This window comes from Ascaphus truei, chromosome 4, assembly GCF_040206685.1.
Source record: "Ascaphus truei isolate aAscTru1 chromosome 4, aAscTru1.hap1, whole genome shotgun sequence".
Lineage (NCBI taxonomy): Eukaryota > Metazoa > Chordata > Amphibia > Anura > Ascaphidae > Ascaphus > Ascaphus truei.
In genome coordinates, this window is record NC_134486.1 from 7,749,149 (window position 1) to 7,767,693 (window position 18,545).

Sequence of the window (18,545 nt, forward strand, 5' to 3'; positions counted from 1 at the left end):
ACTCATTACTATCAATACTGGCTCATCCGAGTGCATTCAAGGAGGAACTTTTTCTCTTTTCCGCTTTAGTTATACTTTTCCTCTTTTGCACCGGTATTTGGCTCGACACCTTATTACTTATACACTTTTTACCTGCTGATGCGGGAGCATCCCTTACCCCTTCCTCCCCCCCTCCCCATTCTTGGATTATCTAATGTAACACAGAGAGCCAAGAGCTCATAGTAACATGCCCAATCCCTGCTTCAGCGCTGACCGTGAGCTTATATCAGGGCCGGTGTCAGAGGGTGAGCGCTGGCAAACACACCTAGGGGCTGTAATAGGCTCCCAGCATTGGGATACTGCGGGTATCACGCGTGAATAAACTATCGTCACAATAAGGTCAGGGAGAAGGTAGTCCCCTAAGTACTGAGGCATTCTGCTGTACTTAATAGGCGCGGCAGAATTGCTACCATTGCGAGTATAATACCCCAGCGCAGAGCTCCGCAGCAAAGGGACTGTTCTCTGATTATTGCGGTCACAATGAACGGTCTGCGCGTGCACAGAGGATTGGCTTAGCCGACGCGCGTTTCACGGGTCACACTTCATCAGGGTAACAAACCTAGGGGGAGGTCCCAATGGATGAGTGGATCTTTTATAGTCACTGAAGTTAATGTTGTGAACGTTAACCCCAGAAGGACTGGAGCATGACTGGCTGAATAGCCTAACTTCTCATAGTGTACGGATGGTAGCCATGTTCTCGATGCCACGCTTCGCAGGCTGAATGTGTGTGCTAGAAAGGGGACTGTATAGCTCCCCTGGCAGCATACAGCAGATAATGTCTGTGGATAAAATCTAAAGGTGACTAATATCACCTGTATAGTGACAATAGGGAAATGGGATGCTAACCTATAAAAAGTACAGTATTCATTTTGTGTATATTAAATTGGTTTGGTATCCAATTAATTGACAAGAATGAAGTATATGGTCTGTAGCCACTACTTCTAAACTGGGGGAAAGTAATCCCCCCCGGAGTGAAATGATCAGTATGCAGGATTCATTTAAAACTCAAAATGTAGAGAAATGACAAGACATGTCCAGGCTAGAGACTATCGAGAGCATTAGATCTAATAAGGCACACCTCATAGAGGAAAGTACCTATAGGGATGTCCTGCACACAGGCATCAGGCCATACTGGTCAAGGTAGTTGGGATATAGATAAATGGGCTAAAGACAAAGCCCTCATTCATGCCAGCAGGCGGAAGTGTGTCTAATGTGTAAATCCACCTGGATTCTATTTTTAAGAGTTCAGTGTCCCAGTCACCACGTCTTATACCTGTGGACAATTTGTAAATGCCTATAAAGGACATAGACTTTTGGTCCCCATTGTGGTAAGTATTGACATGGTTGGCTACTGGAGTATCCAGTTTGTTACGTATTGAACCGATATGCTCCAATACGCGTTGCTTGAATGCACGGCGTGTCTTGCCTATGTATTGGATGCCACAGGTGCAGACACCCATGTAAATTACTCAGGTGGAATTGCGGTTAATACATTTACGGATAGTATACACCCTGGTGTTGTCGTGGTTACTGAATTCCTTGGTGACCATTATGTGTTGGCAACCCTTGCACCTCTGACACGGAAGGATCCCACTGATCGTGTGAGTAACCATGTAGGTGCTGGGTGACCCCCAGTGAAGTGCACCAAAGCATCTCTCAGGTTTCTTGCTCGCCTACTAACCATAGCCGGATGTGTAAGCAGGACAGCCCTGAGGTCACAGTCATGCAATAGGATGTGCCAGTGTTTCTGTAATATGTCCTTAGTACGGTCCCATTGGTTGTTGTATGTGCCGATGATTCTCACAATACGTTTTTCTGGTGCCTTGGGTTTATCTGTGATAAGCTCTGAGCGTTGTTGGTGCTTGGCTCTCTTATACGCTCCCTTGATTATTTTGTGACTATATCCCCTCGGTTAGACAGGTTCGTCCCATTGGGATCAAAGAAAAATACCCTCCAATTGCATGCACTCTGATTATTAATGGCTGATAAAGGTAAGTATTAGGAGTTACTAGGCTCTATCCGAAATGAAAGGGTCTTTATAATAAAATCAAAAACAATAACATTTTATTACATCAAGAAGTATATATATGTGACATTGTGAAAAAAATTCATATAAAACACATTTGTTTAAAATCCCCGTAGAGGAGTTGTAGTATTGATTTCCTTAGATATAGAAAATTGATAGGTAATTATTGTTATATATATATTTTTCTTTGCCTAAATGGTTAAGTCCCAATACTACAGCGATACTACTATATCCCCTCTCCAGGAATCTGTTCGCCATGTCCACCGCTTGTTCCTCACAATCACTGTCTTCTCTGCAATTTCTCCGAAGTGTGAGACATTGGGCAGTCGGGATCCCATTTACCAGAGACCTAGGATGGATGCTGCTAGCTAGCAGGAGGCTGGTAGTGGCGCTGCTCTTGCTATAGATGGTAGTGCTAAGAGCTCCGTTCATCCCCTTGGATATTGTTAGGTCCTGGAAGGGTAGAGAAAGGTAGAGATTTGACGTTAAATAGATAGATTCATAGATAGATAGATACAAAGATTCATAGTTAGATAGATTCATAGATAGATTCATAGACAGGCAGATATAGATAGACAGGCAGATATACAGACAGAGATAGACAGATACAGACAGACAGATATAGATAGACAGGCAGATAGACAGATACAGACAGGCAGATAGACAGATACAAACAGGCAGATAGACAGATACAGACAGGCAGATATAGATAGGGAGGCAGATAGACAGATACAGACAGGCAGATATAGATAGACAGGCAGATATAGATAGACAGATACAGACAGATATAGATAGACAGGGAGATATACAGACACAGATAGACAGATACAGACAGACAGATATAGATAGACAGGAAGATATAGATAGACAGGCAGATAGACTGATACAGACAGGCAGATAGACAGATACAAACAGGCAGATAGACAGATACAGACAGGCAGATATAGATAGGGAGGCAGATAGACAGATACAGACAGGCAGATATAGATAGACAGGCAGATACAGATAGACAGATACAGACAGATATAGATAGACACAGACAGACAGATATAGATAGACAGGCAGATACAGACAGACAGATATAGATAGACAGGCAGATAGACACAGACACAGATATAGATAGACAGAGACAGACAGACAGATATAGATAGACAGGCAGATAGACAGCTACAGACATACAGATATAGATAGACAGACAGATACAGACAGACAGATATAGATAGACACAGACAGGCAGATAGACAGACACAGACATACAGATATAGATAGACAGGCAGATAGACAGATACAGACAGACAGATATAGATAGACAGGCAGATATAGATAGACAGATACAGACAGGCAGAAATAGATAGACAGGCAGATATACAGATATAGATAGACAGGCAGATAGACAGATACAGGCAGATATAGATAGACAGATACAGACAGACAGATATAGATATACAGGCAGATAGACAGATACAGGCAGATATAGATAGACAGATACAGACGAGCAGATAGATAGACACAGACAGATATAGTTAGATAGGCAGATATAGATAGACACAGACAGACAGATATAGACACTCAGACAGATATAGCCATATAGATAGATACATAGATTCATAGATAGATTCAGTCATAGATAGATAGATTGATATATAGATTGATAGATACATAGATACAGTGAAATAAAAGCCCCCACTCTCAGTAATAAAGTAAATGTTCCCAAACCCCACACATTGTGTAGGTGTAGATAGATAGGTTCATAGACAGATAGATTCATAGATAGATTGATTCATAGACAGATAGATTCATAGATTGATAGATAGATAGATAGATAGATAGATACTGTGTGACCCCCAGTTATGTGCCCCAAAGCGTCCCTCAGGTTTCTTGCTCGCCTACTAACCATAGCCGGATGTGTAAGCAGGACAGCCCTGATGTCACAGTCATGCAATAGGATGTGCCAGTGTTTCTGTAATATGTCCTTAGTACGGTCCCATTGGTTGTTGTATGTGCCGATGATTCTCACAATACGTTTTTCTGGTGCCTTGGGTTTATCTGTGATAAGCTCTGAGCGTTGTTGGTGCTTGGCTCTCTTATACGCTCTCTTGATTACTTTTTGACTATATCCCCTCTCAAGGAAACTGTTCGTCATGTCGAACGCTTGTTCCTCACAATCACTGTCTTCTCTGCAATTTCTCCGAAGTGTGAGGCATTGACCAGTCGGGATCCCATTTACCAGAGACCTAGGATGGTGGCTGCTAGCTAGCAGGAGGCTGGTAGTGGCGCTGCTCTTGCTATAGATGGTAGTGCTAAGAGCTCCGTTCATCCCCTTGGATATTGTTAGGTCCTGGAAGGGTAGAGAAGGGAAGAGATTTGACGTTAGATAGATAGATTAATTAATAGATTTTTAGATAGATACATAGATTCATAGATAGATTGATGATAGATACACAGATTGATACAGACAGGCAGACAGACACAGACAGATACAGACAGGCAGACAGATACAGACAGGCAGACAGATACAGACAGGCAGACAGATACAGACAGGCAGACAGATATAGACAGACAGGCAGACAGATATAGACAGACAGGCAGACAGATATAGACAGACAGGCAGACAGATACAGACAGGCAGACAGATATAGACAGACAGGCAGACAGATATAGACAGACAGGCAGACAGATACAGACAGGCAGACAGATATAGACAGGCAGAGAGATACAGTGATATACAAGCCCCCAACTGTCAGTAATAAAGTACATTTTCCCAAACCCCATACATTGTGTAGGTGTCCCTGGCACTAATTGAACTCACAGTCTTCTATACTAAAGACAAGGATCTTAACCACTACTCTTCCCCTGAATAGTCTTCCTTGCCCGGTTGGCTGAGCGTCTGGTGCTTACCTTGATGTATCCGCCCATTAACGCTCTGGTGACTGCGCTCGCCCCTTTGAAGAGCAGCAGGAGGAGCAGCAGGAAGTGCGGGAACGTGTAGAGGAGATTGGGGAGAGTGGTCGGTTCATCGGAGAATAGGTGTGCTGAGAGGTCCATGCTCTGCATAGTGGGAGTAATGCGAGTGCGAGACCTCACTCTGGCAGTGGACGGTTCATCGGAGAATAGGTGTGCTGGGAGGTCCATGCTCTGCATAGTGGGAGTAATGCGAGTGCGAGACCTCACTCTGGCAGTGGGTGGTTCATCAGAGAAAAGGTATTCTGAGAGGTCCAAGATCTGCATAGTGGGAGTAATGCGAGTGCGAGACCTCGCTCTGGCAGTGGACGGTTCATCGGAGAATAGGTGTGCTGGGAGGTCCATGCTCTGCATAGTGGGAGTAATGCGAGTGCGAGACCTCACTCTGGCAGTTGGTGGTTCATCGGAGAATAGGTGTGCTGAGAGGTCCAAGATCTGCATAGTGGGAGTAATGCGAGTGCGAGACCTCAGTCTGGGAGTGGACGGTTCATCGGAGAATAGGTGTGCTGGGAGGTCCATGCTCTGCATAGTGGGAGTAATGCGAGTGCGAGACCTCACTCTGGCAGTGGGTGGTTCATCAGAGAATAGGTATTCTGAGAGGTCCAAGATCTGCATAGTGGGAGTAATGCGAGTGCGAGACCTCACTCTGGCAGTGGACGGTTCATCGGAGAATAGGTGTGCTGGGAGGTCCATGCTCTGCATAGTTGGAGTAATGCGAGTGCGAGACCTCACTCTGGCAGTGGGTGGTTCATCAGAGAATAGGTATTCTGAGAGGTCCAAGATCTGCATAGTGGGAGTAATGCGAGTGCGAGACCTCACTCTGGGAGTGGATGGTTCATCGGAGAATAGGTGTGCTGGGAGGTCCATGCTCTGCATAGTGGGAGTAATGCGAGTGCGAGACCTCACTCTGGCAATGGGTGGTTCATCAGAGAATAGGTGTTCTGAGAGGTCCAAGATCTGCATAGTGGGAGTAATGCGAGTGCGAGACCTCAGTCTGGGAGTGGACGGTTCATCGGAGAATAGGTGTGCTGGGAGGTCCATGCTCTGCATAGTGTGAGTAATGCGAGTGCGAGACCTCACTCTGGCAGTGGGTGGTTCATCAGAGAATAGGTATTCTGAGAGGTCCAAGATCTGCATAGTGGGAGTAATGCGAGTGCGAGACCTCACTCTGGCAGTGGACGGTTCATCGGAGAATAGGTGTGCTGGGAGGTCCATGCTCGGCATAGTGGGAGTAATGCGAGTGCGAGACCTCACTCTGGCAGTGGGTGGTTCATCAGAGAATAGGTATTCTGAGAGGTCCAAGATCTGCATAGTGGGAGTAATGCGAGTGCGAGACCTCACTCTGGCAGTGGACGGTTCATCGGAGAATAGGTGTGCTGGGAAGTCCATGCTCTGCATAGTGGGAGTAATGCGAGTGCGAGACCTCACTCTGGCAGTGGGTGGTTCATCAGAGAATAGGTATTCTGAGAGGTCCAAGATCTGCATAGTGGGAGTAATGCGAGTGCGAGTGCGAGACCTCAGTCTGGGAGTGGACGGTTCATCGGAGAATAGGTGTGCTGGGAGGTCCATGCTCTGCATAGTGGGAGTAATGCGAGTGCGAAACCTCACTCTGGCAGTGGGTGGTTCATCGGAGAATAGGTGTTCTGAGAGGTCCAAGATCTGCATAGTGGGAGTAATGCGAGTGCGAGACCTCACTCTGGCAGTGGACGGTTCATCGGAGAATAGGTGTGCTGGGAGGTCCATGCTCTGCATAGTGGGAGTAATGCGAGTGCGAGACCTCACTCTGGCAGTGGACGGTTCATCGGAGAATAGGTCTGCTGAGAGGTCCATGATCTGCATAGTGGGAGTAATTAAAGCTCTGGTGCCTGCGCTCGCCCCTTTGAATAGCAGCAGGAGGAGCAGGAACGTGTTGAGGAGATTGGGGAGAGTGAACGGTTCATCGGAGAATAGGTGTGCTGAGAGGTCCATGCTCTGCATAGTGGGAGTAATGCGAGTGCGAGACATCACTCTGGCAGTGGCAGAGAGGTCTGAGGACACTTCACACTGTGCATCATAAAGACCTGCCTGGAACCCCATGACATCATCACTGTATCCTAGCTGCAGTGTTTATAAAAGAACTCAGTAATGCAACGACTCCTGTTTAACTCTTTGGTGGCTGAGACCTATGGAGTTAAAGTGTTATATAAAAGTGTTATTTACAGGGGCTTGTTGCCATGGAAACACATGGTTCAATAGTTTTAAAGGAAATTCATCCCATATAGTTTTTCACAGCATTATAATGTTAATAGAATATAAATACTAGGGTCCTAGGGTGTAACAGCATTTTTCTAGTCCAACATTTGAATTTCAGTGCACATAACAATGTATAGTTATATAAATTAACATATTTGCCTCAATTCTTAAAAAAGAAATACTCTAAATATTCCCTCAAAAATGATTCAAGTTCTTAAAAAACTAATTTGACTGTATCTTTACAAACATTCAAAACATATTACTTTATTAAATATGTAAAAAATACAATATAACAAAATATATAAAATACCTCTTAAAATATATATATATTTAAGTTTTGACCCCCAAAATTGATGACATCCTAAAGTATTAAATTAAAGAAATGCGGTTGAGAGAGAAGGAAGGGAGAGAAAGAGGAGTGGGGGGAGATAGAGGGAGAGTGTGTGAGAGGAGGAAGGGAGAGAAAGGGGAGTGGGGGGAGATAGAGGGTGTGTGTGTGAGAGAGAGAAGGAAGGGAGAGAAAGGGGAGTGGGGGGAGATAGAGGGAGAGAGTGTGTGAGAGAAGGAAGAGAAAGAGGAGTTTGGGGAGACAGATGGAGAGTGTGTGTGAGAGAGAAGGATGGGAGAGAAAGGGGAGTGGGGGAAGATAGAGGGAGAGAGTGTGAGAGAGAAGGAAGTGAGAGAAAGGTTAGTGGGGGAAGACAAAGGGAGAGAGTGTGAGAGAGAAGGAAGGGAGAGAAAGGGGAGTGGGGGGAGACAGAGGGAGAGAGTTTGAGATATCCTCATTGGCTCACAGCCACACCACGTGACGCGTCGACGCTTGGGATTACAATTCTCTTGTATCCCGTAGCGGCTGACGCGTCACAGCGTGTAGTGAGCTGTGCAGCCAGGGGGGACCGGGACCGGCTCGGGAGGATTCCCCTGCTGGTGGGGAAAGCCCGTGCTGCCGCCCGCGCCGCCGGGCGCAGCGGGTCCCAGCCCTTAAAGAGAGAAGGAAGGGTGAGAAAGGGGAGTGGGGGGAGACAGAGGGAGAGAGTTTGAGAGAGATTAGGAATGCAGAGAAAGAGGAGTGGGGGAAGAAAGAGGGAGAGAGTATGAGAGAGAGAAGGAATGCAGAGAAAGGGGAGTGGGGGAAGAAAGAGGGAGAGAGTATTAGAGAGAGAAGGAAGGGTGAGAAAGAGGAGTGGGGGAAGAAAGAGGGAGAGAGTATGAGATAGAGAAGGAATACAGAGAAAGAGGAGTGGGGGAAGAAAGAGGGAGAGAGTATGAGAGAGAGAAAGAATACAGAGAAAGAGGAGAAATAGGTTGTACAGGCAGTCCTCGTTTTACAACGCTTCGCTTTACAACGAATGGCTTATCCAACGCTATGCAATGCATACCTATATTCATTTTTACAACGCCAAAATGGCTAATCCAACGCTCTTACGACGCTTTGCAACGTTGTGTATGTGTGTATATATTACACATTCACATAAACAACTTTGCAAAGCGTCCTAAGAGCGTATATATATAATATTATACTATATAATATAATATTATACTATATAATATATTATTTATTATGTTATATTATATATATATAATACAGTATATACACTATATAATTTATGTGTGTGCTGCATATCTTATTGCCTGCATAAAATATTTGGTGTATTTTAGTGTTAAAAATGCCTTCAGGAACGGAACCTTTAATTTAAACAGTGTTCCTATGGGAAAACGTGTTTCGCTTTACAACGTTTCGCTTTACAACGCCATTTTGAGTAACAACAAACAAACAATTATAAACCCTCTAAAAAGCGCTAATCTACACAATGTGAATGAAAAGTGATTACAAATTAAGGTGAATAGCCCTAAAGTGGTCAACAAATAATAAAAGCAGCCTATGGGACAAAAAAAATCAACAGGCTATTCCAAACCTGTATGAGCCAAAGAAACATACAAATAAATTGTCCCAGGCGCTGTGAATAAAGTCCAATGAACCCCAATACCGTGAGCAGCTCAATTCACTAGGCTAATGATCCCAATCTGCCATTACCACGATCGCAGTTGAATGTAACTCATTGTAATCACGCCCAATCCGTCCCACTTATAGGAGGGCTCTCTACCTGAAATTAGCATAAATAGCCTATCCACTAGGCTCCAATATCCCCTGAGGAAGTGACAACACGTCACGAAACGCGTAGGGAGGAGGAGCCTAGTGAATTGAGCTGCCCGGGCACCCGTAGTTCCTAGTGTGAGGAGAGTCCCGGTCCGCCCCACTGCTGACGTCACTCGAGATCCGGAATCGAGTACAGCGCGTGGCGACAGTTCCCTGAGCAACATTGGGATCTGCACAAGCTGCGGACGGCATTTTGAGCGGAGCTCATCAATCTTTTATATTGTAAGTGTGATTTTATCGTGTTTGTGTGTGTTAATAAATACCCTGTACGTTATCACACTAGTCTATTTCCACAATCTTTCCCCGTCTCCAACCCCCCCTCCCCCCGCATGCTATCATCTGTGGGAGTGCTGGAGTACCCCATTCCTGGTACCATCAACGCCGAGTAAGGGGATCCCTGCAGACCAGACCACGTGGATCCGTGAGACGCTGTGAGGGATGGAGACGTGAGGCACAGATTCTCTCAACTGTACTCGAGAGCCCTCATCCTGTAAGTAGGATTTCAGGGTTCTAAGCAGGGGGGTAATTGAAAAAAGCCATACCACGCCATGTGCGTGCCCTGCTGTCTTTTTTCTCTATGATTACAGAAACATCATAACATCAGATCAGACAACACCCCTGCCTGTCCACCAAACTATCAGGATCATCTATCTGGCATAGGAAGCCTTACCAAAGACTGCCCAATTTGCTCACGGTATTGGGGTTCATTGGACTTTATTCACAGCGCCTGGGACAATTTATTTGTATGTTTCTTTGGCCATTTTGAGTAACGCATTGTGTCGGATAACCGAGGACTACCTGTACATATAATGCATTGCTTATAAATACATACTTAAAACATACCCTAAAATGTATTTAAAAAACTGAAAAACACGTAGTCTGGAAATAAATACTACCTACTTGTTATCATGTTATGTACTGTAATTAATGGTGGAATAAATACTACCTACTTGTTATCATGTTATGTACTGTAATTAATGGTGGAATAAATACTACCTACTTGTTATCATGTTACGTGCTGTAATTAATGGTGGAATAAATACTACCTACTTGTTATCATGTTACGTGCTGTAATTAATGGTGGAATAAATACTACCTACTTGTTATCATGTTATGTACTGTAATTAATGGTGGAATAAATACTACCTACTTGTTATCATGTTACGTACTGTAATTAATGGTGGAATAAATACTACCTACTTGTTATCATGTTACGTGCTGTAATTAATGGTGGAATAAATACTACCTACTTGTTATCATGTTATGTACTGTAATTAATGGTGGAATAAATACTACCTACTTGTTATCATGTTATGTACTGTAATTAATGGTGGAATAAATACTACCTACTTGTTATCATATTATGTACTGTAATTAATGGTGGAATAAATACTACCTATTTGTTATCATGTTATGTACTGTAATTAATGGTGGAATAAATACTACCTACTTGTTATCATGTTATGTACTGTAATTAATGGTGGAATAAATACTACCTACTCGTTATCATGTTATGTACTGTAATTAATGGTGGAATAAATACTGTACTACCTACTTGTTATCATATTATGTACTGTAATTAATGGTGGAATAAATACTACCTACTTGTTATCATATTATGTACTGGAATTAATAGTGGAATAAATACTACCTACTTGTTATCATGTTATGTACTGTAATTAATGGTGGAATAAATACTACCTACTTGTTATCATATTATGTACTGTAATTAATAGTGGAATTAATACTTCCTACTTGTTATCATGTTATGTACTGTAATTAATGGTGGAATAAATACTACCTACTTGTTATCATATTATGTACTGTAATTAATGGTGGAATAAATACTACCTACTTTTATCATGTTATGTACTATAATTAATGGTGGAATAAATACTACCTACTTGTTTTCATGTTACGTATTGTAATTAATGGTGGAATAAATACTACCTACTTGTTATCATGTTACGTATTGTAATTAATGGTGGAATAAATACTACCTACTTGTTATCATGTTACTTACTGTAATTAATGGTGGAATAAATACTACCTACGTGTTATCATGTTACGTATTGTAATTAATGGTGGAATAAATACTACCTACTTGTTATCATGTTATGTACTGTAATTAATGGTAGAATAAATACTACCTACTTGTTATTATGTTATGTACTGTAATTAATGGTGGAATAAATACTACCTACTTGTTATCATGTTATGTCTTGTAATTAATGGTAGAATAAATACTACCTACTTATTATCATGTTATGTACTGTAATTAATGGTGGAATAAATACTTCCTACTTGTTATCATATTATGTACTGTAATTAATGGTGGAATAAATACTACCTACTTGTTATCATGTTATGTACTGTAATTAATGGTGGAATAAATACTACCTACTCGTTATCAAGTTATGTCTTGTAATTAATGGTGGAATAAATACTACCTACTTGTTATCATGTTATGTACTGTAATTAATGGTGGAATAAATACTACCTACTTGTTATCATGTTATGTACTGTAATTAATGGTGGAATAAATACTACCTACTTGTTATCATATTATGTCTTGTAATTAATGGTGGAATAAATACTACCTACTTATTATCATGTTATGTACTGTAATTAAAGGTGGAATAAATACTACCTACTTGTTATCATGTTATGTCTTGTAATTAATGGTGAAATAAATACAACCTACTTGTTATCATATTATGTACTGTAATTAATGGGGAATAAATACTACCTACTTGTTATCATGTTATGTACTGTAATTAATGGTGGAATAAACACTACCTACTTGTTATCATGTTATGTACTGTAATTAATGGTGGAATAAATACTACCTACTTGTTATCATGTTATGTACTGTAATTAATGGTGGAATAAATACAACCTACTTGTTATCATGTTATGTACTGTAATTAATGGTGAAATAAATACTACCTACTTGTTATCATTTTATGTACTGTAATTAATGGTGGAATAAATACTACCTACTCGTTATCATGTTATGTACTGTAATTAATGGTGGAATAAATACTACCTACTTGTTATCATGTTATGTACTGTAATTAATGGTGGAATAAATACTACCTACTTGTTATCATATTATGTACTGTAATTAATGGGGGATAAATACTACCTACTTGTTATCATGTTATGTACTGTAATTAATGGTGAAATAAATACTACCTACTTGTTATCATGTTATGTCTTGTAATTAATGGTGGAATAAATACTACCTACTTGTTATCATGTTACACATTGTAATTAAAGGTGGAATAAATACTACCTACTTGTTATTATGTTATGTACTGTAATTAATGGTGGAATAAATACTACCTACTTGTTTCATGTTATGTCTTGTAATTAATGGTGGAATAAATACTACCTACTTGTTATCATGTTATGTCTTGTAATTAATTGTGGAATAAATACTACCTACTTGTTATCATATTATGTACTGTAATTAATGGTGGAATAAATACTACCTACTTGTTATCATGTTACATATTGTAATTAAAGGTGGAATAAATACTACCTACTTGTTATCATGTTACATATTGTAATTAAAGTTGGAATTAATACTACCTACTTGTAATCATGTTATGTACTGTAATTAATGGTGGAATAAATTCTACCTACTTGTTATCATGTTATGTCTTGTAATTAATGGTGGAATAAATACTACCTACTTGTTATTATGTTATGTACTGTAATTAAAGGTGGAATAAATACTACCTACTTGTTATCATGTTACATATTGTAATTAAAGGTGGAATAAATACTACCTACTTGTTATCATGTTACATATTGTAATTAAAGGTGGAATAAATACTACCTACTTGTTATCATGTTACGTATTGTAATTAATGGTGGAATAAATACTACCTACTTGTTATCATGTTACGTACTGTAATTAATGGTGGAATAAGTACTACCTACTTGTTATCATGTTATGTACTGTAATTAATGGTGGAATAAATACTACCTACTTGTTATCATATTATGTACTGTAATTAATGGTGGAATAAATACTACCTATTTGTTATCATGTTATGTACTGTAATTAATGGTGGAATAAATACTAACTACTTGTTATCATGTTATGTACTGTAATTAATGGTAGAATAAATACTACCTACTCGTTATCATGTTATGTACTGTAATTAATGGTGGAATAAATACTGTACTACCTACTTGTTATCATATTATGTACTGTAATTAATGGTGGAATAAATACTACCTACTTGTTATCATGTTATGTGCTGTAATTAATGGTGGAATAAATACTACCTACTTGTTATCATGTTATGTACTGTAATTAATGGTGGAATAAATACTACCTACTTGTTATCATGTTACGTATTGTAATTAATGGTGGAATAAATACTACCTAATTGTTATCATGTTACGTACTGTAATTAATGGTGGAATAAATACTACCTACTTGTTATCATGTTATGTACTGTAATTAATGGTGGAATAAATACTACCTACTTGTTATCATATTATGTACTGTAATTAATGGTGGAATAAATACTACCTATTTGTTATCATGTTATGTACTGTAATTAATGGTGGAATAAATACTACCTACTTGTTATCATGTTATGTACTGTAATTAATGGTGGAATAAATACTACCTACTCGTTATCATGTTATGTACTGTAATTAATGGTGGAATAAATACTACCTACTTGTTATCATATTATGTACTGGAATTAATAGTGGAATAAATACTACCTACTTGTTATCATGTTATGTACTGTAATTAATGGTGGAATAAATACTACCTACTTGTTTTCATATTATGTACTGTAATTAATAGTGGAATTAATACTTCCTACTTGTTATCATGTTATGTACTGTAATTAATGGTGGAATAAATACTACCTACTTTTATCATGTTATGTACTATAATTAATGGTGGAATAAATACTACCTACTTGTTATCATGTTACGTATTGTAATTAATGGTGGAATAAATACTACCTACTTGTTATCATGTTACGTATTGTAATTAATGGTGGAATAAATACTACCTACTTGTTATCATGTTACGTACTGTAATTAATGGTGGAATAAATACTATCTACTTGTTATCATGTTACGTATTGTAATTAATGGTGGAATAAATACTACCTACTTGTTATCATGTTACGTATTGTAATTAATGGTGGAATAAATACTACCTACTTGTTATCATGTTACGTATTGTAATTAATGGTGGAATAAATACTACCTACTTGTTATCATGTTATGTACTGTAATTAAAGGTAGAATAAATACTACCTACTTGTTATTATGTTATGTACTGTAATTAATGGTGGAATAAATACTACCTACTTGTTATCATGTTATGTCTTGTAATTAATGGTAGAATAAATACTACCTACTTATTATCATGTTATGTACTGTAATTAATGGTGGAATAAATACTTCCTACTTATTATCATATTATGTACTGTAATTAATGGTGGAATAAATACTACCTACTTGTTATCATGTTATGTACTGTAATTAATGGTGGAATAAATACTACTTACTCGTTATCATGTTATGTCTTGTAATTAATGGTGGAATAAATACTACCTACTTGTTATCATGTTATGTACTGTAATTAATGGTGGAATAAATACTACCTACTTGTTATCATGTTATGTACTGTAATTAATGGTGGAATAAATACTACCTACTTGTTATCATATTATGTCTTGTAATTAATGGTGGAATAAATACTACCTACTTATTATCATGTTATGTACTGTAATTAAAGGTGGAATAAATACTACCTACTTGTTATCATGTTATGTCTTGTAATTAATGGTGGAATAAATACTACCTACTTGTTATCATATTATGTACTGTAATTAATGGGGAATAAATACTACCTACTTGTTATCATGTTATGTACTGTAATTAATGGTGGAATAAACACTACCTACTTGTTATCATGTTATGTACTGTAATTAATGGTGGAATAAATACTACCTACTTGTTATCATGTTATGTACTGTAATTAATGGTGGAATAAATACTACCTACTTGTTATCATGTGATGTACTGTAATTAATGGTGGAATAAATACTACCTACTTGTTATCATGTTATGTATTGTAATTAATGGTGGAATAAATACTACCTACTTGTTATCATGTTATGTACTGTAATTAATGGTGGAATAAATACTACCTACTTGTTATCATATTATGTCTTGTAATTAATGGTGGAATAAATACTACCTACTTATTATCATGTTATGTACTGTAATTAAAGGTGGAATAAATACTACCTACTTGTTATCATGTTATGTCTTGTAATTAATGGTGGAATAAATACTACCTACTTGTTATCATATTATGTACTGTAATTAATGGGGAATAAATACTATCTACTTGTTATCATGTTATGTACTGTAATTAATGGTGGAATAAACACTACCTACTTGTTATCATGTTATGTACTGTAATTAATGGTGGAATAAATACTACCTACTTGTTATCATGTTATGTACTGTAATTAATGGTGGAATAAATACTACCTACTTGTTATCATGTGATGTACTGTAATTAATGGTGGAATAAATACTACCTACTTGTTATCATTTTATGTACTGTAATTAATGGTGGAATAAATACTACCTACTCGTTATCATGTTATGGACTGTAATTAATGGTGGAATAAATACTACCTACTTGTTATCATGTTATGTACTGTAATTAATGGTGGAATAAATACTACCTACTTGTTATCATATTATGTACTGTAATTAATGGGGGATAAATACTACCTACTTGTTATCATGTTATGTCTTGTAATTAATTGTGGAATAAATACTACCTACTTGTTATCATATTATGTACTGTAATTAATGGTGGAATAAATACTACCTACTTGTTATCATGTTACATATTGTAATTAAAGGTGGAATAAATACTACCTACTTGTTATCATGTTACATATTGTAATTAAAGTTGGAATTAATTCTACCTACTTGTAATCATGTTATGTACTGTAATTAATGGTGGAATAAATTCTACCTACTTGTTATCATGTTATGTCTTGTAATTAATGGTGGAATAAATACTACCTACTTGTTATTATGTTATGTACTGTAATTAATGGTGGAATAAATACTACCTACTTGTTATCATGTTACATATTGTAATTAAAGGTGGAATAAATACTACCTACTTGTTATCATGTTACATATTGTAATTAAAGGTGGAATAAATACTACCTACTTGTTATCATTTTATGTACTGTAATTAATGGTGGAATAAATACTACCTACTCGTTATCATGTTATGGACTGTAATTAATGGTGGAATAAATACTACCTACTTGTTATCATGTTATGTACTGTAATTAATGGTGGAATAAATACTACCTACTTGTTATCATATTATGTACTGTAATTAATGGGGGATAAATACTACCTACTTGTTATCATGTTATGTCTTGTAATTAATTGTGGAATAAATACTACCTACTTGTTATCATATTATGTACTGTAATTAATGGTGGAATAAATACTACCTACTTGTTATCATGTTACATATTGTAATTAAAGGTGGAATAAATACTACCTACTTGTTATCATGTTACATATTGTAATTAAAGTTGGAATTAATTCTACCTACTTGTAATCATGTTATGTACTGTAATTAATGGTGGAATAAATTCTACCTACTTGTTATCATGTTATGTCTTGTAATTAATGGTGGAATAAATACTACCTACTTGTTATTATGTTATGTACTGTAATTAATGGTGGAATAAATACTACCTATTTGTTATCATGTTACATATTGTAATTAAAGGTGGAATAAATACTACCTACTTGTTATCATGTTACATATTGTAATTAAAGGTGGAATAAATACTACCTACTTGTTATCGTGTTACGTACTGTAATTAATGTTGGAATAAATACTACCTACTTTTTATCATGTTACATATTGTAATTAATGGTGGAATAAATACTACCTACTTGTTATCATGTTATGTACTGCAATTAATGGTGGAATAAATACAACCTACTTGTTATCATGTTATGTACTGTAATTAATGGTGGAATAAATACTACCTACTTGTTATCATGTTATGTACTGTAATTAATGGTGGAATAAATACTACCTACTTGTTATCATATTATGTACTGTAATTAATGGTGGAATAAATACTACCTACTTGTTATCATGTTATGTCTTGTAATTAATGGTGGAATAAATACTACCTACTTGTTATCATATTATGTACTTTAATTAATGGTGGAATAAATACTACCTACTTGTTATCATGTTATGTCTTGTAATTAATGGTGGAATAAATACTACCTACTTGTTATCATATTATGTACTGTAATTAAAGGTGGAATAAATACTACAGTACCTACTTGTAATCATGTTATGTACTGTAATTAATGGTGGAATAAATACTACCTACTTGTTATCATGTTATGTACTGTAATTAATGGTGGAATAAATACTACCTACGTGTTATCATGTTATGTACTGTAATTAATGGTGGAATAAATACTACCTACTTGTTATCATGTTATCTCTTGTGATTAATGGTGGAATAAATACTACCTACTTGTTATCATGTTATGTACTGTAATTAATGGTGGAATAAATACTACCTACGTGTTATAATGTTATGTACTGTAATTAATGGGGGAACAAATACTACCTTCTTGTTACCATGTTATGTGTTGTGATTAATGGTGGGACATGACCTTCTCTGTTGAGACCTCTGGGTGGGAGTGAGGCCTCGGACCCCTTCACACTGTGCAAAGGGCGCTGCTAAATAATGCAACGAATAATCCGAGTTGGGAAAAATATGTGATCACAAATATATCGTCAGATGGGGGGAAATTGTGCCTTGAAAATGACTCTAAATACAGTGCGTCCTCGCTATCCGACTTCCCAGTATCCGTCGGATACGATATCTGACGCCGCATAATGCAGTCCAATAACCGACGCCGGACCCGCTTATCCAACGGTCACCGCCGCCGATTAACAATGACCCGCAATCCCCCGACCATTAACTGACCGCGGTTTGCGGGACGCATTCCGTGGGATAAGCGAGGACCGCCTGTATAGGCAAACCGTAATAA

General features: G+C 37.8%; 1 protein-coding gene across 1 annotated transcript; it reads right to left on the reverse strand.

The window, feature by feature from the left end:
* Window positions 1–2,197: 2,197 nt before the first annotated feature.
* Window positions 2,198–5,279, reverse strand: LOC142492565 (uncharacterized). The gene is made up of 3 exons (XM_075595297.1): window positions 4,964–5,279; window positions 3,960–4,403; window positions 2,198–2,518 (listed from the first exon to the last, which is right to left on the reverse strand). The coding sequence occupies exons 1-3, from the start codon at window positions 5,204–5,206 to the stop codon at window positions 2,204–2,206; spliced, it is 1,002 nt and encodes a 333-aa protein (XP_075451412.1). The 5' UTR covers window positions 5,207–5,279; the 3' UTR covers window positions 2,198–2,203.
* Between the last annotated feature and the right edge of the window lie 13,266 nt (window positions 5,280–18,545).

What these genes read in the sequence shown, in the direction of transcription:
- LOC142492565 (XM_075595297.1), bottom strand. Translation starts at nt 5,206, where the DNA reads ATGCAGAGCATGGACCTCCCAGCACACCTATTCTCCGATGAACCGTCC. An exon ending in TAATGGGCGGATACATCAAG is followed by an intron (nt 4,404 to 4,963) that starts GTAAGCACCAGA and finishes CTACCCTTCCAG; the next exon opens with GACCTAACAATATCCAAGGG. An exon ending in TGCTTACACATCCGGCTATG is followed by an intron (nt 2,519 to 3,959) that starts GTTAGTAGGCGA and finishes CTACCCTTCCAG; the next exon opens with GACCTAACAATATCCAAGGG.